The 26,574-nt window shown below is 40.8% G+C and overlaps 2 protein-coding genes and 1 long non-coding RNA gene across 8 annotated transcripts; 2 read left to right on the plus strand and 1 right to left on the minus strand.

The window, feature by feature from the left end:
* Positions 1 to 9,655, plus strand: LOC121111266. Its single transcript, XR_005861280.2, has 2 exons — positions 1 to 79; positions 9,446 to 9,655. It is a non-coding gene; the product is annotated as an uncharacterized LOC121111266 (long non-coding RNA).
* On the minus strand, positions 2,336 to 22,874 carry STK17B (serine/threonine kinase 17b). 6 transcript variants are annotated; one of them, XM_025152162.3, is made up of 9 exons: positions 20,953 to 21,068; positions 19,487 to 19,681; positions 18,728 to 18,883; positions 13,843 to 14,055; positions 9,827 to 9,971; positions 9,471 to 9,597; positions 8,490 to 8,538; positions 6,954 to 7,133; positions 2,336 to 4,973 (listed from the first exon to the last, which is right to left on the minus strand). In XM_025152162.3, the coding sequence occupies exons 3-9, from the start codon at positions 18,847 to 18,849 to the stop codon at positions 4,691 to 4,693; spliced, it is 1,119 nt and encodes a 372-aa protein (XP_025007930.1). In that variant the 5' UTR covers positions 18,850 to 18,883; positions 19,487 to 19,681; positions 20,953 to 21,068; the 3' UTR covers positions 2,336 to 4,690. The 6 variants fall into 6 exon arrangements, with proteins under 6 accessions (XP_025007930.1, XP_040559336.1, XP_040559334.1 ...); XM_040703402.2 differs by having other exon boundaries at positions 19,487 to 19,708; XM_040703400.2 differs by having other exon boundaries at positions 19,311 to 19,708.
* LOC121111279 (serine/arginine repetitive matrix protein 1-like) lies at positions 20,077 to 24,887 on the plus strand. The gene is made up of 2 exons (XM_040704145.1): positions 20,077 to 20,127; positions 20,335 to 24,887. Exons 1-2 carry the CDS (start codon positions 20,077 to 20,079, stop codon positions 21,385 to 21,387), a joined length of 1,104 nt encoding a protein of 367 aa, XP_040560079.1. The 3' UTR covers positions 21,388 to 24,887.
* The last annotated feature ends 1,687 nt before the right edge of the window (positions 24,888 to 26,574 follow it).

Genomic DNA, 26,574 nt, shown 5'->3' on the forward strand with positions numbered 1-26,574 from the left:
GAGCGGCGCCGCCCCTGCTCCTGCCGTGCCCCGCTCTTGGAGCGAGTCGTCGTACGTAGCTGTTGCCACGTATCTTCAGGTACAGAAAGCTGAATTTAGACTTCATTCCCTGAGATTTCAACCTTATTCAGCGACGTTCTCTTCTAGGAGGAAGCAGGCGATGCCCTTTTGTGGCAGCTTCAAGAAAATAAGGGGGGCTTAAATCGCTCTGAAATGGACTATTGCCTACAGTTTAAGCAGGTATTCCTCCCTCGCTTTTAGATCAGCAGGTGGGTGAACGCAGCTGCCTGTTTGCGGGCAGAGCTGTGCTACCTGTGTGCTCCCACTAAGTGTGCTCCTAAAAGCATTCTTAATAAACCAACCCCTGTCTTAACGCCTGCCTGGTTTGGATGTCCATTGGAGATAAGGAAGCTGCTGAAGGAGCTTAGTATTTGTGTGTTTCATTATTATATTGTGATTTGTTATTTAATGTTTTTTCATCCTTTATCTTCCCCTTGTTATAACAACAAAAGCACTATCCTATCAAATGATTGATTCATTGAACACATTTTATGCCTTAGCCCAAGCAGCCAAGAGTTTTTATGCCCTATCTTAGGGACCTGCTTTTGATTAAGGAGTTCCATTATACTCTCATCTCTGGAAGATGGCCTGGCAGGTCAGCTTTGTAATTTACCATTAATGGGGTAAGCTTTCAATGCACTGATCTATGCTGTATTTTTTATGCTGTATTTTTTCAGAATCAGTATTTTTGAAGTCAGCCAGCCACTCTTAAGGCATGGGATGAGTCCCATTCCCTAAAAAAAATATATATATATATAAAATGGCGTGCTTTGATCTTGCCCTGACTTTACAGTATATTTTTTCCAAGTGTAACTAACCTTATCTGGCAAGAGTACAATCACAGCTGTCTTGTTAGGAAGATGGACAGCTATCATATTATAGGGCAAGGGGAAATGGTTTTAAACTGAGACAGGGAGGTTTAGGTTAGATATTAGGAGGAAGTTTTTCACACAGGGAGTGGTGACACACTGGAACAGCTTGCCCAAGGAGGCTGTGGATGCCCCATCCCCAGAGGCATTCAAGGCCAGGCTGGATGTGGCTCTGGGCAGCCTGGTCTGGTGGTTGGTGACCCTGCACATAGCAGGGGGGTTGAAACTCATTGATCAAGGTGCTCCTTTTCAACCCAGGCCATTCTATGATCAACCTAGACTATACATTTTTCTAACACCTCCTTTCTCAGATAAGAAAAACTTTTGAGAAGGCAGAACGCTCAAGCTGTCCCACATCACTACTAGTAGTATTAAACAGGAGGGTTTTATTGATGCCGTAAAAATAAACTAATAAAGCACCATTCTTTAGAAAGCCTTCAGTGCAGGAAAAATTCAAATTATTTCTCAACTTAATGCCGTAAGCAACACTGAACTAATGAATACACTATTTCTTTCACTGAAAAGAAAGCTCATTTGTGCTTTTCTAACAATGAGAGTGCTTTCATTTCAATGAAATGCGCCTTTGTAGGAAATATAGTATCCATATCACAACACATTACCACTTCTTTTGATTTTAACTAGTTTCCTAAAGGCTTATATTTCTACTTGAAAATGAAATGGATGTACAGTTAGTGCCCTAGGAGGCTAATATTTGTGTAATAAATATTCCATTACAATTTACATGGTCATTCTGCAGAAGTCCTTAGAATACATCATTTAACATCTTCATTAATGACCTGGGTGATGTGGCAGAAAGCACCCTCAGCAAGGTTGCAGATGACAAAACTGTGAGACATGACAGATGAGGTTGCATTGCTATCCGCAGGGACCTCAAAAGCCTGGAGAAATGGGCTCATAGAAACTTCAAGAAATTTAACAAGAAGTGCAAAGCCCTGCATCCAGGGACAGACAGCCTGAGGCACCAATATCCCAACATCCCTTTCTGGAGATAGAAAACCAAGCAGATGTCATCAGGGAAACCAGCTCTAAGTGGCCCTGCTTGAGCAGATGACCTCCTGAGGTCCCTTCCAAACAGTTCTGCAAGGCTGTGAAAAAGTGGAAACAGTTTTGAAAAAAAGTTTATTTATTTAAATATAAAACGGTCATGAACTGCATAAAGGTGTCTTCAGTCATCTTAGAATGTTACTCATCACTCACCAGATTCTCCAGTAATACGGCAGGATGCAAGATGGGCTAAAAATAGTCTTCAATGTATGCATTTACCTTCAATCAAAGCAATGTGTGCACAGTTATATTTTTAAAATCAACTCAATGCACCAATCCAAACAAAATTTGGCTTAACATATCCTTTGAATTTACATGAAGTACAAACTTCCAAACTTAAGTTCCTTGGATAAAACAAATCTTCATTTATTTAAAGATAAGTTAACTCCAAAAGCAGTAAGAAATGTAAACATCAGATAACTTGATTAAAACACTTAAGGAACAATAACTTCTTCATAAAGTGCTGGCAAATACCTTCAGCTTTATTTTTCAAACACTAAAAATATAAAACTAGTAGAAAGACTTCCACAAGCTTCCCAGTTACAAGTTCAGGTCAGTGATAATTTTGGAGAATTTGAAAATGTAGCTGTTTTAGAAACCATTTTTTCTACCTTTGTCTATTACAGCTTTTTGATGTTCTCCTCTTTATCTTGAGTGAATGTTAACTGCATAGTAAAATAGTTTGTATTTTTCATTTGCCCAGTTCAAATTTAGACTCCGTGCTAGTGAGGAAAAAAGAGATATAATATTCCAAGTGGAAAAGGCCAAGGACTTTGGAAAGTAAAGGTATAGAGTACCTGGACACAATCCAACAACCACCCCCAGCAAAGGCATTTAATAACTGTAAATGTATATATATTATCATTAGCACTGTAAAAACTGCATGAGAATACACAGAGAGAAATCAGTGCAGTTTGTTTATACTGAGGCATCTGAGCATCATCCATGCTATGATTTCATTTCACTTTAGATTAAGTCTTGGAAATGTTACACTTGTGTCAAACAAGCCGAGGACACCGCAGTTGACTTTCCACAGAACATCACCCAAAATAAAAGACAAAAGTCCTCAATCTTCCCCCATACTTTATAGTGAAAGCCTGCATTAAAATCTATTTGTAAAAGTAATTAAATTGTTCCTTCCTTTTGTGAAGAAAGGAAAAAGACAACCTTTTACCAATTATTACCATATGATCTCAATCATACAATGTTCCAAACCTCCATCTGCCTAACTATCATTGGATCAACAGCCACACTTGGAAAAGATTACATTGTGATATTTTATTATATAAAAGAAACCAAATTAAGGAGACTAAGTCTGGGATTTTCTAATTCTCAGGGTTCAGAACTACCTCGAAGTGCCATTTACTTTCAAAATACTTATAGAAATTTTAATACCTTCTCTACACAGAGTTTTAGCTTCAGTGTTATGATTAGGATCTGATCATGTCAGTTTTTCAATATTAACCTGTTAGTTTCAGGCTGTTGAGACATGACTGGTATTTGCTCTAAGCTGAAGTTTGACTTCCGCGTTAGTTCTCAGAGCCTAGAAACAGGAATCGAAAGGGATATACCTTGAACACATAACAAACCCACTAACCAAAGCAAATGAAAAGGCTTAAAATAACTACTGGGTAGTTTGCCTTTAAATATTAACACACTGCAGTCCATTTCTCAAGACAGGCATGAAGCTAAGTTGTGTGAATAACAGTAATTGACAGAAAAACCCACTGCACATCTACATTAAAAAGGCATAATGAAAAGTTTTTAATTGCAACTTTACTGGCAAAAAAAAAAAGTCATTTTCAGTTTATTCACTTATTAACTTGAACTTAGAAAGGGGGGCATTTCATGGCTTTGGGTTCATTTTTTGGTTTTAAGATAAGGAATAGATCAACAATTGTAGACAATATACTTCAGATATTTTATGGAAGAAAACTAACATGTATAAAATAATCTCAACAGAATGGGAAACTTGTCCTCTTCAAATAGAACTCACTGGTAAGAAGCAAAGGATCACTAACACAGGGACTGACAAATCTACCCGTTTTCTGTTCAAGCATTACATGCATCCACAGGAAACACAGGAAAAATGCCACGCTGAATATGCATTAGAATCCCTAGGTGGACCAGATCTGTAAGACGGAAACATTTCCTTAACTACTAATGATAACAGAGAAAAAGCAGTTTTCTAGATGGCCCCAGCAGATCAATCGTATTCCCAGAACGCTGCTTTGAGCTGTCATTTAAATCTACAAGAATGGTCACAGATAAGCCCATTAGGACAGCCAGATTCAGTTTTCCTGCTTAGATCAGCTTCTAAAGGCTAGTCATAAAAATGTACACGCTATTCAACCACTGTTTGGCAAAGCTCAAAGTTTAGGCAAAAACTCAGGAAAATGAGTTTCTCTAAACATGCTCAGGCCTTAATTTGGCATCATTTTTGGATTAAAAATTTAAAAGTGCAAAAATATTTAATTATACCTTCTTAAAAAAATAATTCATTTTACTGGTGCTGCAACTCCAACTTCTCAGGAGTTCAATCCATTGCCAGCAATGGATAAAAAAGGAAGCACCAGAATAAAGAATCAAAGTGCGTTTCCAGTACAGCAACACCACATAAATTGGCAAGCCAATCTTGCATTCACCACTGGAATAGATTACACTAAATCCATTCTTATCAAAGTCTATGTTACGCATTAACATACGAAGTCTGTCATGAAGTCTTGGGGATACTGCAGTGAATCATCAAATCGGAAGCGTTTGGAGACTGTACTGCTGTCCTCTGGGATGTTTTCTTTGTCTTCCTTGTTGCTACAAGTACCATTACAACTAGATCTCACGTTCCGCTCTTCCGAGCATTTTGTTGCATGTCCTGGCATCAGAGACGGGCAGCAAGATTCTTCAGGGCTGCACAGAAGTATGAAATCCCCTTGCCGCAACCAGAAATGAGAGAGACAGGCCTCTGCTGTGGGCCTTTCCCTTTGAAAGACAAAGAACAAACAGTAAGCTGCTTAAGTTAACTTCAGAAACACTAAAACTGTAATTAAAATACATCTTGGAACTTCTCAGCATACATGAGAATTCATATTGCTGTTTTTCCACCACCACTGGTGCTGCTAAAAAGCACGTTAGAACCTACCATGGCTCAGGATTTAGAGTTGGCAACATGCATCTAGATTTCAGCTGACAATTTTCCCTGCTGCTGGATGTCCAAACAGGTAAGCTTTTCATCAGAACAAGGGACAGCTAATATTCAGTCCCTTGGGATGTTTTCAGCCTTATTTATGTATATGTGCTTGTGTTTACACCTTTGAAGTACCACATTTCATATAGCCTATTTATTGTTATAAACATTCAGTCATTATGTTTTCAAGAAAGGCCGAAGGACATGTTGTCACCAACTCCATCACACATTTTGCAGTGTTTTACTGATGTAATTCATCATAGACTGGTACAAACTCTTCCAAGCTGTATTTACTTCCCAACAGACCTCAGATTTACAAAATCATTCCTTTTGATAACCTAGTATATTGCTACTCCTGTTTTGCATTGTTAAGTTCTACAATACAGGAAGACATTAATGTTTTTTGCTCTAAAAAGTCTTATTATGGAGTTGACAATCTGAGGACAGATTTTCCCCTCATAATATTCAAGAAGAAATATGCACGAAGAATCAGAATTGGAAAAGAGTTACTGAGCATATAACAGAGACAGAGATGCCCAGAAGAGAGAAAGAGTACAAACTGTGGCAGAAAGCCAAACATTCTACAGGCCCACATGAACATTTCCCAAAGCAAGCTCTTCATAATTGCTTCCTTCATAATAATACCATTTCTGTGAGTTGTTCCAGCTATTGACAAAGCCTCTACAAGAGATAACTAAGTAGAAAGGATTGTTCATCCATGATTATGTCTACATATGTTTATAAGGAACCTGTACTTCCTCAAGATAGAAGCTTCATGGATATTATCTACTATCCCATACTAACAAAGAACCACTTTCTCAACCAGATTGTTCAACTCCTACTTGCTGAAGATAGAAACTATTGCGTCACCACAAGTGACAATGCATAGCAATACAAACAATATTACTTCACAAAACTTAGAGGAACATGACTAGCTGACTTGACTAAATGTTATTCTCCAGCATATATACACCTTTTATTATCTTTTTTGGTGCGCATTTGCTAGTGCAAAGGATAAAAAAGGAAAAAAAGGATAAAAAGTCCCCATTTAATACCATATAGCAAGCACAGACAGCTAATCTCTATCATTTTCCCACTCTCAAAGACCATTTTCTCAGAGTTCAGTACTGTGAAAGGCCTTGATCAGTATCCAAACTCCCAAAGAACGCTAAATTACAGCAATATAGAATTGCATTAGAAGCAAAAAGAAGTTTGTGCTTTTGATTGAGAACTTTATTTTAGACAACTGAACATGGCAAACCTCAATACATACACACGTACATATGTATTCCTGAAGAACACATATCTAGTATGAAGAGAACATATGCAGTCATAAACCTGCCAGGTTTTGATATAAAATACATTAAACTAAAAAGCTCCATTAAAGATGTCAGGAAACATCCAAGCACACACCAGAGAAACAAAATGTAATCTTTCTAAACTGTTTAACAAAATGTTATGTTGTAGACAAAAACCTGTATTTCCTGGAATATATTTCGTAAGATTTGTGAACAGTCAGTCCTCTGAATGAAATATATAAAGAAAGGCAAAATTCCCAAGTGAGCAAACTGAAAGACTGTGCCTGACTACAATAACCAGACAGTGAACCAAAGATCTCCTACTTATATTACAGAAAAGCAGAAACCTACACTTCTAAATACCCAGCTCATAATACCAGCACATTGTGAAATATTAACCGATCGTATCAACAATGTTAATGTCCCAGGTTAACATTCATATTTTCCATGTGCTCACAGACATAAAAGATTACTTACTCAGGATTTTTTATGAGAAGTTTTTGAATGAAGTCTTTGGCAGGCTGTGAAACTGATGAAAACGTTTCTTCTGAATAATCCACATTAACTTGAGATATATTAAGGAAAGTTTCTTGATTATCAGCTCCCACGAATGGAGATTCTTGGGTCAGCAGCATGTATGATATTACACCTATGTTCCTGAAGTAAGAACACAGTGTGAAAGGAACTTCTCATACTTGTTTGCTGTAGATAACACATCTTGATGTATGCTACACTCACAGAACTAAAACCAGCACATGACCTCTCAGCTGTATATGATTCAAGTGTAAATGCATGTATACACACAGGGAAATTCATCTACATCTCCATCAAAGGACTTCTTTTTTCTTAATTGCTTACTTTCAATAAGCCTTTTGTTTTCTGCCACTGAAACTGTTACAAAAAGGAAATACATAACTCTTATACAGTCCACTCTTGCAAATATGGCAGTTCTGAAAGAACTACAAAAAAAAGAGTTCTAATCTGCACATAAATAAAAGATAGCCATTATTTCACAAAAATTCTAGAAGTAGTATTAAAGCCTGAGATGTAATCCACCATTCCATAAGAGCAATGAGGATCTGACGTGTTACAGTATCCTCTTGTTGAAATGGTTTTCCCTAAGAACATTAATATGAGTTCCACACAATCTCAATTATTATAACCCTTAGATGTATTTTTGATGCATAGAAAATTTTTTTTGTGGTCTGATAGCACTCATTACAGTGTGGAATTATGCAGCTGCCATGTTCAAGATTCTCAGCAGAGGGCCAACAGTTTGTGTCTTTTCACAAGAGTAGGCAAATTAAGCAGTAAAAAGAATTCATGAACAGATTTAATTACTACTGTAAGCTGAAAATTTCAACGAAGTAATTATATCATGGCAACATTCAAAACTGAACTTGCATTATTTAGATATGCAGTAAGACCGCACTAACGGGCTATGTTTTTAAAGAAGCATCTCAAAAAGCTAGCCCTTACTCTTACATGGATCATTAAACTAACACGCTACAAATCTATACTTATTAAAATTAATTTAAGTTTTTTGTCTCATTTTTTTTTATGACATTCCATACCAATTGATGTCGGTCTAAAGGTAAGTATTAATTTAACTTCTGAACATTTCCATAACAAGATCATTTAATGATATAAAAATTCTGAGGGAAGAATGCCCAGAGCAGTTAATACTCTGGGATAACATGTTTCAGGTAAAACCTAAAGTATGCTCTATCAGGTAATTGCCACTGTTTCCTTGGAACAGAAGGACACACTGTACGTTCAGAAGCCACTTCACTCCACAGCAGGTGAGCAACAGACCCATAGACAGAAATTTGAGTAAACTTCAGTCCATACTCAGAGCACGCCTTCTCTCAGCCACCCCCTCTCTTGTTCAGCCCACCCACACCACAGTATTCTTGGGAACCAGATAAAGCTGCATCAGAGTCTGGAGCTGGTATGCAGATTGTTAACTGGTCACATCTACCTCAGTAAAACAAGTTAACATATCCAACCTACCACATATCCGTGGCTGTGGTAATAGGGTCATAGTTTAAGATTTCTGGAGCTATAGAAAGAGAAGGAAAAAAAGGGAAGACATTTTAATAGGCATATTGTTCAAGTAACCTTGAATTATACACTACATTTCTATCAGCTTTTCTGTCAATTTCTGCTAACCATTATTAAGAGAGTAAGCATGATGATGTTTGAGTAATCGGGTTTATGTTTTTTCAGAGGGTGAAAAACATTATTCCAGTTTGATTAGACACTGAAATTTAAGTGGTTCAGACTGAAATGGTACTATGTGGCTTAAGATCTACTCCACCCAAGTCCCAAAATATTCCCATGTCAGATGTATGCAACTAAAAGACTTTCCTAAGAGAATTCCAAGTACATAGCTTTTTTCAGGGAACGCATGAAGTCTTCAGCACATTAGCACTGCAAAGCCAGGTGACCACACCAATTTAATGGCCAGCAGCTGTTAGCATATGTTAGATACCATGCTACTCACCACAGATTCACCTGCTCTTAGAAAAACAGGTGTAGGCAATTCTGTTTTTTATTGTTTTACTTTTTTAAAAAGGAAACCTGCCCCTCAGCAGGCCAAAGTGTTCAAGGCAGTTTTTCACTTCCAAGAATATTTTGATCTTAAATCATGCTAAATAGCACTCCTAACTTACATGATTCTGTGCATACTAATGTTGTATTAAAATTCTAATCATGAGAATTGTCAAAAGTTCTTGTTAATTGAACCTGTACAACTATTCAGTTGTAGTCTACAGCAGAACAAACACTACAGCAGGAAATAAGGTGCGCTTATTGATATAATGCTTTTTTGTGTGTTTGCAAATAATAGTTAACTTCTCTAAAGAAAGAACAGCTCAGAACAGCACGCTGCCTTGCGCTGCTTTGTTCTCCAGTAATGACTGACAAGTTGATAAGCACATTTCATCAACTGTTTTTTCCTCACACAGAAATCCTGATGCAGCTCTTTCATACCGAGATACTCCGTGGTTCCCATGATTTGCCGCAGTTCAGTACTATTCTCAATCTTCCGAGACATGCCAAAATCTACAATCTTCACATCACCAAGAGGATTGATGCTGCTCAGCAAAATGTTTTGAGGCTAGAACAGAAAAAAATTCTCAGCTCACAGAATACAAACTGCAAAAAAGTAACAGTAATATTTCAGTTTGTTGTTTTTTTATTTACATTGCTGAATTTTATTTTCAAGATGTTATTTTATCTCTAGTACACTGTTTTCTCATCTTTGCTATGTATTTACCAAATTACTATAATTATCACAATATTAAGTTGAAGACAAAGTACTAAAAAAAAGTCTGATGCAGCCTCACCTTTAAATCGAGATGAACAATATTTTTTTCATGCAAGCAACACAGTCCTTCAAGTATTTGCCTTATAAGCCTTATGATATCACTTTCACTAATTCTGTCATCCAGATCTGGGACACACAGGTTAAAGATTTCTCCTCCAGCGGCACTGAAATACATTCAGGAACACCAATGTATTAAACTTGAAAGCTCAAGTGAGAGAAATATTATATATAGTATCTATATAATTTATCAGTAGCTACTTACTAAATATTCATCCTAGAGGCTGAGAAAATAAGGTTCCCCTCCCCCCGCCCTTTTTGAACACACTTCTGCCAAGACACATCGCATAAACTCTTAAAAAAAGAGTAGGGTAAAAATATCTGATGATGCTTTTTCTTCCCTCATAGCTGACTACAGCAGTTCAGGTGGTGAAACAGAATTTTGTGGCTGAATTGCTCTTAAGTGTTCAGAAAACTCAACCTTGATACTTTGAAAGTGAGCCTGAAGATGCCTCGAGGATGATCAGATCTATCATCAGTTCCTAATAGAAAACACCCTCACAAGCTACACCTGAAATTTCTTCAATTAATTCCATGAATGATTGGAGGTACGAAAAAAAACAACAACAACATTCCTATTCTCTGATTCAGGGACTAAAACTATTGCCACATGCACCAACTACAATGCAAGGAACAGACTGAGTCAGAGGAACACCTCTGGAGCAAGAGGAAACTGCATACTCACTACCACAGACCTTACCATTCTGATGGAAGACTAGATATCAGCCCTTTCTGTCCGGCAGGTACAAGAAATAAGACTTAGCACACTGACCATGATGAAATCCACAGTTGCCTGGTCAGTCAGTAAGCAGTTTCCAACTCTTGTAGACACAGATTATTCCGAAATACAGGGACTTGGCTCTGTCAGTTTGACATCTACCACTTCCAACAGAGATGACATTGACTAGATTTTTTAATTTACTTTTTTTTAAAAAAAAAAAAGCAGCTCAGTATGTCTTCCTCAAAAACGGCTGTTGTTTACTTACAGAACCCTACCATTAGTAAAGCATAAAGGAAGCATGGAAATAACCTTGTGTAATCATCTTGCATGTGGTTTCTTAGTTACACTCTAAGTGTTGTCACAGTGTCAGCTGTTTCTTTCCAAGCTGGGTTTGAAATCATTACTCAGCCTGCTCTGCCTGAAGCTCCCATCTCAAGACTAAAGAGAAACAAACGTCAGAAACAAACTGGTTAAGTATGAGTTCCACCTTTAGTAATACAAGACTAAAAAAAATGGAAGGATACTGGACAACCTGGACAAACAGTTACTAGCCTGCTGAGGCTATGTGAGGTGTCACTAATGCCTTACCTAACTGCATTTGTGACAAAACAGATGAGGAGAGGCTTCAAGTTTAGGATAGCTTTCAATGCTCTCCCACAGCATTCCTGTACCCAAGTTTTTGTTGTTGTTGTTTGTTTTTTAAATGTAAGAGGGTGGACCAGATTTGTAAAGAGCTGAACAGCTTCACTATTTGGGGCACTCACAGACAGCAAGCTGGATGTAGCAAAGGAAGCTAACAGCACCCTGTAATAACAGCAAGTAGGTTGAGGTAAATGACTGCTCAGCACTGTAGACCACAGCTAGAATGCAGCCTCCTGTTTTTTGGCTCCCCAGTTCAAGGAAGTCACTAAATAAGTTCAGCTGAGAAAGCAAAGAAAAGAGCACCAGATGAGTGAGCAGTAGCATATGCAAGTAAGTTATCTTCAGAAAAATAACCTAATGCAATCCTACGTAACGCCAAAACTTGAATTGAAAGGTATAGCTCAGGAAATCTCAACTGACATTCTTTGAAATTACTGGAGCAATACACAGCAGCAAGCCAAAGAAGTCAGCATACATTCAGTACCCTTGGGAAGGCTGCTGAAAACACCACAAAGCAGCAAAATGATGATCTGTATAAAACCTTACCATGCAGTTCTGGTCTCCATACCTTTAAGCAGTATATAATAAGACTACTGAAGAAACAGAGCAAGGCAAACACAAAGGCAGATAATTGTTTTACAAGGAGAATCCAAAGAAACACAGACTCTTCAAGTTTGAGTAGAGGGTTATGGAAAAGTCTATGAACAGTGCTGACAAAACAATCTGGGTCAGCATACAGATAAATAAGAAGTGTTATTTATCAAATCCCACAGTATGACAACCAGGAGGCACCTGAAGAAATGAGCTGATTATGTAGACAAAAAGTACTATTTCCTCACACAACAGGCAACGAAACAAGCAGCCCAGGTTGGTTGTGGAGCCTCCTTCTCTGGAGATATTCAAGACCCGCCTAATGCCTTTCTGCTCAACCTACTGTTGGGAACTTGGTTTAGCAGGGGGAAGGACTCCGTGATTTCTGGAGGTCCCTTCCAACCCCCATGATTCTATTACCACAGATAAAACAGCTTCACAGACTCTATGTCCGTAAACACACTCTAAAAGGAAGTGGCAGATATGTATCTTCAATGCAACACTCCTGGTTGCTGGGACTGTACAAGGACAACACACTGCAAGAAGCATACAGGCTGACAAGCAAGACAGAATTAGCTGAGCTGAATCAGAGGTGAGAAAAAAAACCATCAGTACAGCTTTTAAGTGAACTTGCTCGTAATATGAAGAGCAATACTTGTCATCTGGGCATTGTCTTCTACATTATTGGTTTAGTCCGCACTAAGGTGTTAGGGATCATTCAGTTCTAAGGGGAAAAAAGTTCTTTTTTTTTTTTTCCTCCTCTTTTGGAGAACAATTTAGCCACAGTAAAAGGAGTTTATCACAACGCATGCAGATCACCACTGTGTAATCCTGGGCAGCCTGGTCTAGTGGTTGTCGACCCTGTACATAGCAGAGGGGTTGCAACTATATGATCATATTCTGGTCCTTTTTAACCCAGGTTATTCTATGATAAAAAAAACTTGAAGCAAAACTTAAACCCTATTTAGTATTTAACCTTGCTGAATTGATCTCACCAACTACATTTTTGTTTCCCACATTCCAAACATTTAAACATACATCCAATATGATGAATAACTCAAACTAATTCCCACACTAGAAGACTTGTTTTCAGAGCTATGAACAGCCACAAGGGCATCTGAAAAGACACGAGTTTTGAAGGAAATAGCTACAGATGTTCAGTTGCTCTACAACAAGAAAAACAGTAACTTCAGAAGCTCAGGATCCACAAGTGAACTGCTACGTTCAGTCACCAAGAAATCTCACACAGTCAGCAAAGCGCAAAGCATCAACACACTCAGCTGCTCTGAAATCAGTACTTGGTATCAAACAGTCCTTTTTTGGTATGATTTAAGTTGCTTCAAAGCACTATCTACCTTCCATGGGATTCAAGATCATTCTCTGTTCAGCTTGACGTAAGAGATTCTTTAAGAACTACATATCACACCCTAGGACTTGTGATCAGGCTTTATAATAGTTTTGTTTGACCAGAATATCCAACAAAGGCTGGTGCTGAACGGAATGACCTGCTCACATTCAGACTCCTGAGTGAGGTAGTGTTTAAAGGCACAAAAAGTTCCAGTTTGAAATGAGTGAAAGCATCTACAGAAATGAGTTTTGCCCTGATGAGAAAGCAGCAGGTGTTTTTTTTTTTTAAAGCAATTTAAAAAAATCTTTATCAGCGCATATTTTAAATGATGAGTAAAGAACTACTGTAGGTTTTGCTGTGTTTTGCTCTATGTCTCTATTCCATAGACCAACATAACTCATTAGCTGTGTGTCACACAAAATACATATCCAAGATCAAAGAGTGAAGTTGCAGCAATGGATGCAACTCTTGAATTTACATGAGAATAAATCACACCAAAAAGCCCCCAAGACCTTAACAGATATGAGTAAATTAAAAAATCATAATGAAATATTAGCATAGCATATACAGTGCAGTGTTGCAATCCTTACAGGTGTTCGGACAACTCAAGCAAAAAGCAAACATATTGACAGGTTGGTAACTACCAGCACGGGACAGGTGACAACAGCATACTTACTATTCCAACACTAAGATGATTTCATTTGCTGTTTCATAGACTTCATGGAGATTAACTATGCGAGGATTAGATTTCGTTAATTCAAGCACGGCAATTTCATGAAGAATCTCCGCTTTGCAGTCTTGACCTCTTCTTCTTTTCTTTAAAAACTTAGCTGCATATTCTTGACCTGTGGATTTAGCTATACATTTTCTAACCACACCACATCTTCCTCTGCAAAATAAAAGGAAAAATACATTACGACTTCAGATAGGAAAAGTAATTAAATTGCCATCAGAACTAATAAGGCTTGGCGCTCTGCCGTTATGTTCAGAGTTGGCCATGCTCTTACAGGGACAGCAAGGAGGTCACATCAGGCTGCTCGGGGCTTTGTTCAGGTTGGCAACACTGGGTTTTATTCAGGTTGGCAACACTGGGTTTTATTCAGGTTGGCAACACTGGGTTTTGTTTGCTTTTTCAACAAAGCACACACAGTACACACACACAGTATAGCACATGCAAGATAAAGTAGCAGGAGGCACCAACAGGACACAGGAGAACAAAACAACCGAAAAACAGAAAGAATGTAGGGAAAAAGAAAGCACAACTCTAGACTGGGGTCAAGGGCAAAGTTGTTCTGTGCAGAAAACTTGAAAGTCATAAAAAAAATCCTTCCATTCACAAATGATGCAGGACTGCTAAAAATTCACATGAACGCACTAAGCTTAGAAACATCTAATCAGAAAAACACCCACTGCTTAGCACTCCCTTTTCCAATTGCAGTTAGACAAAGTGAGTTGCTTTGTTTCCCAGCCAACTGTTTAGGTATGGAAACAAAAATGTCTTTTGGCAAAGATGTGTTTTTAAAAGAAAACCACACAGTGCAGTTAAAACACCAGGCTGACCTTTTAAAAAATTAGGGGAAAAAATGCAGTTTTTTAAGCCAAGTTTTAAACTCCTGAAAAAAAAAAAAGCCTAGTTTTATAATCACCAGTTCTGCATTCCCAGAAATGCCTCACTGCATATTTGCAAAGTATTTTCAAGTGATACAAGAAATACCATTAAAACAAAACAAAAAAAAACACTTGAAGGACTAAAATTGTTGGAAGTTTTAAAAACAGTTTCAAAACCATTTGCAAAGAAAAACACCTACATCTGTGGCTTCGAGCAAACACCACTTTCGCAAGTGAGCAGAGGAAAGGCTCAGCACCAGCTACATGAACTGCTCCTTTTCAGCTATCCCAGCTCCTTCAGCAGGGGAGATGGTGCTGTCCTGCAGACTGAGCCTTCCTTCTGGTTCAGGGAATGAAACAGAAGAAAGCAAAACTGAGCAGGACGGTGCCTAAAAGGAACATCTGTGACATAAAACACATCTCTAAGGTTCTTTTCCCCTTACAGTCCATGCTGTAGCCGCTTCTCTCAGAATGAAACTGACCATGGCTACGATAAGCGCACTTTGTGCATACCCAACTGAATCACAGGAGATCCAAAGCTGACTTTTGTTGATACTGCTATCACTTATTTAGAAATGAACTCAACAGAACCCTTTCTCTGTCATCATTTATTTCAACATCAATTAGATTTGTCTTTTATTTCTTATCTAGTAAATTTAGAAAGGCAAATACAAAATAAAAAAAATCAAGGGACAAAAGTTATTTACAACCTGATATGTGTACTATCTTCATTTTAGCAACTCTTTGGAAGCCTGAAATAACCAAGTGCTTTCCCAACTGCTAAACAAGCTACTATTGCTGAGCACTTGAAGCTTGAGCTGAATTTCTCAATATACTGAAGTCTGTAGATATTCCCCACAGCTTACAGTCTCATTTTAACATCACACCACGCCATCTACCATGGGAGTTTCTCTAAAACTACAGAAGAGGAACTGGTTGAGTTTCAAGAGAACAGGAAGACCTTTGCTGCGAGTTTCTGAACATCTCACTCCCAGCAGCTCTGGGTACAGCAGCTTTGAAGGATCAGTGATATCTCCAGAAGAAATCTATGATGTATGAATTTCCACTTGTTTATATGATATTTGTAGGGTGCCAATTATTTAACATTTAAAGCTATGAAGAGAAAAATAACATCTTTTAAGGGACAAAAACAAAAAAAGAAGCAGTATCTTTAAAAGTAAATACTTAGGGAGTCTGGTAAACACTATTAGCATATCTCCAGTCTGCAGAAAGTTCCCAACCCTCAACATACGAATTTGCCATAGAACTACCTCTTCAGAATAACGTCATTTTCTGACTTCTAATCACAGAACGGCTTGTGTTGGAAAGGACCTCAAACATCACCTGCTCCCAACCCCTGCTGTGGGCAGGTTGATGCCCACCAGTTTGGGTTGCCCAGGGCCCCAGCCAGCACGGCCCCCAGGATGGGGCACCCACACTGGGCAGCCTGTGCTGGTCTCTGAGTAAAGAACTTCCTCCTAATGTCTAACCTAAATTTCCTCCTCTGTTAGTTTAAAGCCATTCCCCCTTGTCCTATCACTGCCACACCGGGTAAGAAGTCCCTCCCCCTCCTGTTCATATGCTCCCTCCAAGAACTGGAAGGCTGCAGTGAGGTCTCCCCAGAGCCTCTCCTCCAAGCCGAACAAGCCCAGTTCCCTGAGCCTGTCCTCACAGTAGAGGTGCTTCAGCCCTCTTAGTATCTTCATTGCCCTCTGGGCCTGCTCCAACATAGCTTTCTCCAGCCTGGACTCTCTTGTCTGTGTCAATCTGTACAGACCTCAGATATTTCATCACTGACTCCATGTCCTTTACCTCAAACCATTTACAGCTGACGGCATCTTCCATCCTTTTACTCCTACTTTCATAGCTTTCCTGTTATGCCCAAGCAAACAGAACAACTTGCTTAAAGGCAGAATATACAGGTGTATAAACAACTCATTCAAATCCATATAGAAGCATTTGCTCATCATACAGACCAAAGAGGTTTCTAAAGGAAAGACAATTAAGGACAAAGACACTAAATCTTCTTTTAAGTAAGCAAGGACTTGGAAGGTTAAAACTTCACTTCTAAAAGCACCTGCAGACAAATTAACACACACACAAAACTGCTGAAAATTGTTTTCGTTAGCCAACAGCATTACGGAAACCACACAGAAGTTAACATTCTGGTTGAAGTTATGAAGTTGCCATATTACTCAGTGTCTCAAGACATGCTGAGTCTCAAAAGCAGCTAATAGCCACCTTCCAAACGAGTAATAAAAAGCATCACCAAAACTTGGAAACTGTCACGTGAGATAGCATCTCAGCTTAACAGAAAAGCTGTGGCTTGAAGACACAAGTCAAGCCAAGTTTTCTTCATAGAATTGTTTGAGTGGTGGAATTTCCCCAGAAGAGAAAAAAACAAGTTAGATCTGAAGTTGCATCTGAAATCTTGCATTAAAGCAAGCACAGTGCTTCCCCCCTCCTTCCTGCCTGCAAAGCAGATGCAATGCCGGAGTGGTACATTCTACTTATTTCTGTATCTTAAGTTATAAACCACAGAAATTCAACTACTTTAAAAGAAGCCAAGCCATCCACACTGAAGACAGAACTACTATAACCCACCAAACAGAACCTGCCTGCTCCACGAGTCAGTGCCTTCAGTACCAAAGGACCTAAAAGATAAGGGTGTGGGAGGAAGGAAAGGGACTTCGGAGGGTTGAGTAGCAAAGAACAAAAGAACGACTTAAGGGAAGATGAGAACTGCAAGTGAACACACACAGACTGATAGGCCAGAAAAGCTGAAAAACCATATTTGGAAAAGATGCCTCCCTACTTGTGACTCTTTGCATGTGGGCCCTTTTTTTTTTTTTTTTTTTTAAATGTCTGCTTTCACACATACACAAAGTATTAAAAACCGAGGTTGGGCGTCAAAGCAAAAAAGATGCTTTTATTTGCTTTAGACATTATCTCACATCACAGGTATGTACGGCCTGAAAATCCAGCATTTGAAGAATATCAGAGTTGGTGCATGGAACTGGTTCTATAGAGCCTGGCATTCAGAACTAGAGCTGACAAAATGCAAAGAACAGAGGAAAGTTCAGGGCTACAAGGCGTACCTTTATAAAGAGCATGAGATGCAAACATATTAGAGTAATAAGGAGAACTATACAGGTGAAAGAGATTACAAAGTTACACCTGCCTAAGCTACAGGCAGGAAGGATCACTGTTCAGCATAGGAATGCTTAACAAATTACAAATGACCCATGCCACTTCCATTCAAGGAACTTGGAAGCATCACCACTCTATTACGTTTGCGTGGGTTTATACACAACTTCCTGAATATTTTCAAGGTATGAATTAACCCACTGATTTTAAATAAGCATTAATTCAGATGCCTTTAACACAAATACCAAGAATTTTTTTGTTTTCTTTTGTTAGCCATTTTACTATTACAAGCATGAGTAAAGGAAGCAGATGGCCAAATTACTCTTGGTTGTTAGTAACATAACAATAAGAGGTCAGTGAAAAAGAGGTCCTTGTGTTCTGGACTTAAAACAACAAAAAACCAACCCTCAACCAAACAGCCAGCATCACCAGCTCCAAAGTGCCACTCTTTGTCTGCCAATATTACCCTAGATTATCTCTTCTTGAGTTTATATCCCTGTAATGTAGTTTACAAATAGACAAGGAAAGGGGAAAGAAGGACAGAACCTTCAACTGACACTGCTATGAGAACAGCCTGAGCCTCACTGCCATGGAAAAGGCTGGCATGCTATGTCACAGTGTGCCTTTACCCTGTTCCCACGGAGCCTATTTGACAGTGAAAAGAAGGGAGCAGGGAAGGTGGGTGGAGAGAACCGTTCTTTCCTCATCCACAACCATAAAAGTTTGCCAGAAAGCAAGTCTATCCTTGCACACAATTCTGCATCAGCAGAAGTCCCTCTGACTAAAATAAATAGGAGCAGCCTTACCTTCCCAGCTCTTTGGAGTCAAGCATGTAAAAATTGTGGAAATTGTCCATCCTGATTTGTGTCTGCAGAGACATGGCCAACAAGCCCGAAAGGCTTCTGTTCTCCAGCTTCCTCCTGGACATGGTTAGGAACAGGTCTGTCCCTTCTGCCAGCCACCTGTTAAAGCAACATAACGGTGAGTCTGGGCAATTCCACAATCACCGTGCAAGGAAACACACACATCAGGGCTTAGGTCTACCTGAACAGAGCAGCCTAAAGTCTGTTTAAACATGACCACAATGCTACACATTTAATCACTCTACATATACAAATGGAAAGGAACACTAAACAACAGAACCAAGTGATGCCAAGAAAATTATTTCAGAAATGAATTTTTTAAGCTGCTTTAACTTAATCTAATTAGATTATTCATTAGAAATCCTGATGAATGGACAACTTCTCAGAACCAAATGATGAGTAAGTCACCTTAACAGACCACAATAACGGCACATTCAGAAGATACAGCACACATACTAATTCCTACTACTGATTAAAGAAAAAAAAGGAGCTATTTAAAAGCTAAAAAACAAGTTTGGGCACTCACATTTACAGACCTGAAGCATCTTTTCAGGTGTGATGTAAAAGCAAAGCAGAAAAAGGTTACTGAAGGATATCAGCAGCCTTAACTGATGTCTTATTTCAAGGTAAACGGCAGGTTTCACCTCTGTTAGCAATAGTTTAAAAAAAAAAAAAAAAGAAGCAGCAGCAAAAATAGCTCACAAGGCAAATTATAGTCCGGACACAGTTGACAACCAGTAAAAACACTTCCAGTTCTCAAATGACAGCAGTGTTCTCTCAGAAGCTTCTGGGGGAGCACTCGCCCTAGCTGTGCTTCCAACACAGCCCAGCACCCATAGAACCTTGTTCAAACTGCCAGTTCCTGGAATGTGATCATTCAAACTGCAACTGATCCAGCTGTAAACCACGATACACGCTTTAGTTCTGATAAAGGAAAAAAGAAAAACAAAACCCACAATCCTACAGTTTAAAGGTAAAATTTTAAGTACTATTTGATAATCATGAAATAAACTGAAAGCTTACCAAAGGTTCCCAAAACAGGGTAGGCTGTAAATCACCCTGTTTGTAACAAACCAGTGTTTCTCTTCCCTCGTTTACACAGCAGCTTATTGGGTCAGAGACTGATTTGGACATCTCCAGTTTTACGTTACCAGGCTGTTCTTTGAGATGCACACACCTCAGTGCTGCAGGACTTCAGTACAAGCACTGGCGTGAGGGACAGGTGAGCTAACTAAGGGTCAGCTACCACTAAACACATTCAGCAACGTTTTGTTATATCGCTGTTCTTAAGGATGCGATTAATAAGAGCTTTGGCCTCACACCGGATTAACTGTGCTTCCCTGGTAAGAAACCACATCTCCCTTCAGCTTGGTGTCATCGAGAGCACACAGAAATACACAGTGGGCATAGAGCCACAGCTGGGCACCTAACGTCCTCGGGAGAACACGGTCCAGCTTTTTTCAAATCTAATTAGCTATGGCTGCGTTATTTATTACCGAAATTAGGAGCGATAGCGGTGAGCGGACAGAAGGTCGCACGCGAGTTCGCAGGCTTCCAAGAGACAGAGCTCCGCGGGCTGCCCCGCCGGGCGGCAGGACGGTGCGCTACCCTCAGCGCCGAGCCCACACGGCCGGACGCCGGCAAGGCGGCAGAGGGCCGGGAAGGCAGTACGGGCTCTGAACACACCGCGGGGACAGCGGCAGCGCCGCACCGCCCGCCCGGGCCCGCGCTGCCCTCACACCGGCACTCCGAGCCCGCCCTGGGCCGATGCGACGCCAACGCACAGACACAGCGAGGCGAGCACTCGGCCCCCGAGGCCAGGAGGGGCGCGGACCCGCCGCTGCACGCCCGGACCGAGCTCGCCCCACCGCCCGGAAACCTCCTCTGCCCCGGGCCTGCCCGCGCCGCTCACCGAGGCTGCCGATTCCCACCGCCTGCAGCCCGGCCGGGCCAGGCCCCCGGGGCGCGGGACGAGCCGGATCTCCTCACAGGCAGCCCCACGCCTCCGGCGCTGCCGCCGGCGCTCACCACAGCGCAGAGACGCGCACCAGCGAGCCGCGAAAGGAAGGGAGGGGAAGCGGCGCGAGACTCACCGCCCCACCGCCCGCCTGCCGCCCTACAGAGACCCGCCCGTGCCCGGACCCGCCACACAACGCGGGCGTGCTCACCTCTCCCCGCAGAGACCACACAGAGTACCGCCGCTCCCTCAACTGCCGCCACAAACAGCCCTCGCGCTGCAGGCCGCTCAGCAACCCACCACCAACCACCGCCCCGCGCAGCCGGCGTTTGAAAAGCGCAACCCGGCAGATGTGGCTGCCCCGGCGGCGTCCGCTCGCCCCGCCCCCTCGTGCTGGGGAGGAACCAATCCGCGCCCGGCTACCCTCGCCGCGTTCGCCACCATTGGCCAGGCGCCCTCCTCCCTCATAGCGCCCCCGCCCGGCTGCCCTCGCGTCCCCGAGGCCGGTGGAGCGCGGCAGGTGCCGGCGGTCCTGCTGCTCCCCTCCTGCCGTGGACGCTGGGCTGCCCGCTCCCGGAGGGACGTTTTGTTCCGCCGCCGCCGCACGGCGGAGCGAGGCGCTCCTGCGGGCGAGATGCGCCGATAGCATCGGCTGGTCGGGCGGCCGTGGGGCTCATCGGGTGCCAGCATTAGCGGGACAGCGGGGAAGGGCCGAGGCCGCGCGGCCTTAACGGTCAGCGGCACGGGGCACCTGCTAGCCCAGAGGTGCGCTTCTGCTGTAACTCCTGCCCGCCTCACCTTCCACCACCATTTCTTGCCTTCTGAACTGCGAAAGTTTTTAGGAGAAGCAGTCAGCGTCCCTCAGAGCTCCGCCATCCCTGTGCAGTGCCAGCCTGGGCCCGGCCTCCATTATAGCACGGCTTGGGGCAGGTTGGCTGAAGGGAACTCAAATACAAGGCGTAGAAAAGATGGGTTCTGCCGAGAAGTGCTGTGCGGTGTGGAAAGCAAGCAGCATTCCGAGCATTCCCAATGTTCTATGGGAATAAAACTAAATGATCACGGCCATTAAGGTGCTTTAGGTTATTACAGCATGTGGTGCTTGTCTGTCTCCATAGCTGTCTGTGTGTCCTCACAACTCCTTCCAAGGGCAGGATCTGCTCTACTCACCCCTTCGGTCCTGAAAACCCAAATCAAGAGTGAACTGTTTTGTGACACAAATGTATTGCTGTAGCCTTGGTTATCTGTTTACGTCGTAATGCCATAGAAACATGTGGCACTTGGCGAAGGCTGTAATTGGCAGGGCTCCACCCTGAGGACTTCGGAATTTTAATTAGGTACAGAGAATGGCAAAGGGTGGAGGAAGGGAGACGGCAGCGTGAAGGTCACAGCAGTGCAGGATCATCAGCTACGCTTGTTAGTAATGCATGCATCTGGTCACTGATTGCTATTTTTTAATTGTCCCGAATGTGTTAGCTGCATGATTCCTCTTCTTAACACTAACTTCTCTTGCTTTCCTTAGTTATCTACCCATCACCAAGTTGACTTTTTTAGTTTTTAGAGGCTTTCATAGACAGAACTATTTCTTCATGATCCATTTTTCACTGCACAAAGATGTGTGCAGCTCAGGTTCGGAGCCACGGGCCTTGCAGGAAGCCAGCCTTTGGTTAGAGGCTCATTTCGCTCAAGAAATGCTGATTTCAACTCAGGCCGGTCACAAGTGATGTATTTTGGAGTGAACAGACAGCAAACTTCCAAGTTCAGCAGATAGCTTGGTTGCTGGAGGAAAGAATAAGCGGATGTCCTTAAGAACCACAGAGATGGAAGCCATGAATGGCTGAGCCTTCTTTAACTCATTTGTAATACCTTCTTTCACAGGATCTTTACAAGGCAATACCCTGATCTGTAGCACCAAAAAGGCCTCAAAAAAACCCACACCATAATACAAATGAACAATTCCAACAAGCAATTAGTTAGTTAGCTTTTTGTGGCACAGCCATTCCACAGGGCAGTACATACTTAAGCAAAGCAGAACAAAACCTTACCTGAGGATCTTCAGTGTCCCAACTTTCAGAAATCAAAGGGAAGATCCACGTCTCCTACATGCTGTCTCTGCTACTGCAGCCTCCAATAAGCAGCAGCAGCTTCCTGCAGGGGGGGTGATGGCTGCTGTATGAAGTACCTGCAGTTGTTTGCTTGGAGGAAGAACACAGAGCTGGCATGCCAGAGAACCACATAGGGAAGGAAAGCCAAAAAATGTGCTGACTCCGTGCCTCTCAGATTATAGCATAAAGCTGCCTGTCTTAGGGGTGGTACTCCTGTACTTACTGACACCAAATGTTGCTTCTCTCTGTGTGGATAACATCCAAAAAAAGAAACAAGAAGAAGCAAGCAAACAAAAAACACATTAAAAAACCACTACACTATGGAGATTACCCCAGACATCTATGAGAGCACCTTTAGCTGAAGCAATCTCACTGATCCCACGTGCTCAGCTACAACATGAACTACTCAAAGCTCAGAATACAGCAGACCCCTTGGAAACAGCGTGCTATCTTTTGCCGTTCATGCAGTGTTCAATTTTGGGAATCATCTAAGCCCTGAATACAGACATTTCCCCACCCCACAAGAATTACCATGATTCTCATTAACATAGACCACTTAATCTTTTTTTCCCCCTGCCAAAATCTCTGCAAGAGTGCCACAACATTTGCACATGGGAAATGAGTAAGAAAAGACAATCCTCAAAGCACCAGGCAAACAATGTGTATTTCAGGGATTGCTTAGCAGAACTGCCTCAGCATCACCTGGCACGAGCTTTGTACAAGCCCCAGTCCTCACACTGAGGGAAAAATGTGCAGTTGCTCAACACATGGCGCCAGTTATCAATGATCTGGGTGAAACTGTCTTAGAAGTCTAAAATTGAGGAGTGTGACAGAGGCTCTGAAAGGTGTTCTCAGAGCCTCTCCTTTCCCCAGATAGCTCCCCTTTAATGATTTAGGCTAGCTTGCATCGCGCTTCTGCTAGAAGCAAGAGATTGCAAAATTACCGTCTAGAAAAGTTTTAAAATAATAGCAACATACTTATTAAATATTAGACTCTAAAAAAAAACCCTTATTAAACATTAGATTCCAAAAAGTGTTCGTGAAAAACATAGCATAGGGGAAGTGACACTGCGCCGTTCAGCCATTTGGAAACAGAAGTCCACTTGGCCTGTGTCTCAGGGAGGCGAACTCTCACCCAAGCACTGATGAAAGACCAGGACCTCCCAGAGCAGCTAGTCTCACCTGTTACCAAAGCAAGAGGAAATCTTCAGTGGGAGGCACTGGCTTTTATGGAAGATGGAAAAATATTGTTTTCCCTGAAGACATTTTGCTATGAAATTACAGTGCTCCATATTAAGCCACTGCCATAAAGTATGTTGCTGCCCATCCTGGTACTCCATTCAAGAGCAGAGATCCTTTTGAGAGGTGTGGGCATCTTCAGCATGTTGATTGTAGTTTTGTTTAGGATAGCCTTTGTTTCAAATGCAGTTCTTGGTCAAATTCCATTGCATTTGGTGAACAATCCTTACTTTTTCTGCTGCAAGTGATGATTTGTAGTATACCAGATTCCAGAGGCTACCAGAAGTCACTTAGAAAAGGTGACATGAGAGAGTATTCTGTGATTTCTCTAACAATTTTTAACTGCTGCAAACATTCAAAGACACAATAAAAGAGTTGACTTCCAAGGTGGATTTTTTAAGAAGATTTATTTTAAGTGATTTCATGATGAAACATGGTCTTAAACAAAATAGAGATCAGTAGGAAAATAAAATTATACACAGAAATCTTTTCCCCAAATGTTTTTGAATAGCAGGAAATACAACAGAGCAGTCCTGTATTCAACTGAGTAGATAATGATGCGTATCTGTGAGCAGTCAAATCTTACAGTACAATCCTTGAAGCCAGGCACGACAAAATGCCCGCCATACTCTCAACACATTTCGTAACCACTCTCCCTGCCTCAAAGAAAAAAAGGTAAAATGCGATGCAATGTAAATAGAGAAAAGGACATACACCATCTTAATGCTTGAAGCACATTTTCCCCATTTAGTGTTTTGTGAAAGACATATACCAAATTCAGATGAAACAAATCAGCTTGTAGAAAGATAGAAAACCTTGGTATTGTATTTGATATACAGTCTTGTGAACACTGAACTGAAACGTATGGAAAAGATTAAAAAATACACCACATGTGTTCTACTTAAAGCTTAGAAATAAATATGCACTCTATATTCTCAGTGCCTGAAATTCTTTAAAAACAAAGAACTTGGTATAAAATTATATCAAGTAATCATCAAAAATGAGGGAGATGCACCTATATACCTGTTAGATTCTGGATGCCTGCATCCCCACTACAAAAACTTGTAAAACTATAAGTGCTTTCAGACATGCTGAATAACCCAAACCATAGCCTAGCAAGGGCACAAACACTGACTGACCCAGGGGTACCAGTACTCTACACCATATCCCTCAGGAATTTGTTTTTCTACCAAGTATTCCCCTTCCATACCGTACCAGCCCTTACAAGTATAAATGTTCAGTCACTGATACAAAAAGCAGCCTTGCTGATCAGGATTTGTGGATGCCCTCAAGGCTATGTCATTCCAAGGAAAAAAAGCAACTTCCTAAGACGATATATTTACTTAGTATTATTATAATTATTTTTCCTCCCTGCAATGCTGATAATAAACAGCAGTCTCCTGAGTGTTACAGACTCATTGCAGAAAAAGGTCCTGCTCTATGGAACTACTCACTACAGTCCAACATACTAAATATCTTCTACTGCAGGACTTAACACTTTATAAGAAACTCGTCACCTCGGTTACAATACTGAAGAAGAAAACTTGTAAGGAATTCTTCCTTTGACTTTTATATCTGACTTGAATATCGAGTAGTCTGACTTGAATATCCAGTAGTCTTGGCTTCTTTTATTTTTTATTTTTTTTATTTTTTTTCTGGTAAAGAACCAGGCCTGCTTTTAAGTAAAGGACCAGGCCCAGAGATTCTTCTTGTCCTCTTATTTGTTCTTTTTTTTTTTTCTGATAATATCACTAAACTGTGAATGAACTCAAGACCTGCATCAGCTTGGCCAAAGCTAACAAGATAATTGAGAATACTTTTATTATCTTGAATAAACTTTAGAAACTTCGTATCACTCCTGAAATGACAACCAAACACAAAAAAACCCTCTTTGTAGAAATGTGTGGTTCTTAAAACAACCATAACACAAGGCTCAACCATTCAAGGCAATAAAAATAAAAAACAGTCAACATTTTCACAGAGATAAATGTTGGGGGTTTGACTCATCATATTTAAAAAGGAAAGGTACCTTTACTAGTGATGATTTAACTTCTTAACCAATACTGTTTGTCTTGTCTTGCTAAACGTGGCCAATAATAAGTACAATAATTATTTGTAAAACCAATTAAGGAAAACTTATTTTATTTAGAAACCTTCATTTTTTCTGAGAGCAGTCCAAATAAAATAAATAAACCAATAAACCAAGAAAAACACAGAAAATATTTTTCTGATTGTGTGCTTTAGATGTTCAGAACCTAAAATAATTAGCCAAAACACATCTCCCAATGTTGTAACAATAATCTGTTTCATGATGAATAGTCATTTTTCCTGGGTACATTGTCATAGCATAATTTTTAAGCTAAAAGTATCCTCTTTTGTACATCCAGTGGTCAGCACAGCTCACTGTCCCACCTACTATTGGCAAAGCCTTTTCCTGTCCCTACTTCTTTCAGTTGTTTTCACTCAAGAACTGCTCTATGGCTCCTTTTCTT

The sequence above is a fragment of the Gallus gallus genome, chromosome 7 (genome assembly GCF_016699485.2).
Source record: "Gallus gallus isolate bGalGal1 chromosome 7, bGalGal1.mat.broiler.GRCg7b, whole genome shotgun sequence".
Classification (NCBI taxonomy): domain Eukaryota; kingdom Metazoa; phylum Chordata; class Aves; order Galliformes; family Phasianidae; genus Gallus; species Gallus gallus.

Excerpts from the sequence above, each read along its gene's own strand:
- STK17B (XM_040703400.2), bottom strand. Across the intron at positions 9,972-13,842 it reads ATCATCTTAGTGTTGGAATA|TGCCGCTGGAGGAGAAATCT; the intron begins GTAAGTATGCTG and ends AATGTATTTCAG. Across the intron at positions 8,539-9,470 it reads GGGAACCACGGAGTATCTCG|CTCCAGAAATCTTAAACTAT; the intron begins GTATGAAAGAGC and ends CTCTTTCTATAG.
- LOC121111279 (XM_040704145.1), top strand. The coding sequence starts at position 20,077 with ATGCGATTAATAAGAGCTTTGGCCTCACACCGGATTAACTGTGCTTCC. Across the intron at positions 20,128-20,334 it reads GGATTAACTGTGCTTCCCTG|GCTTCCAAGAGACAGAGCTC; the intron begins GTAAGAAACCAC and ends GCGAGTTCGCAG.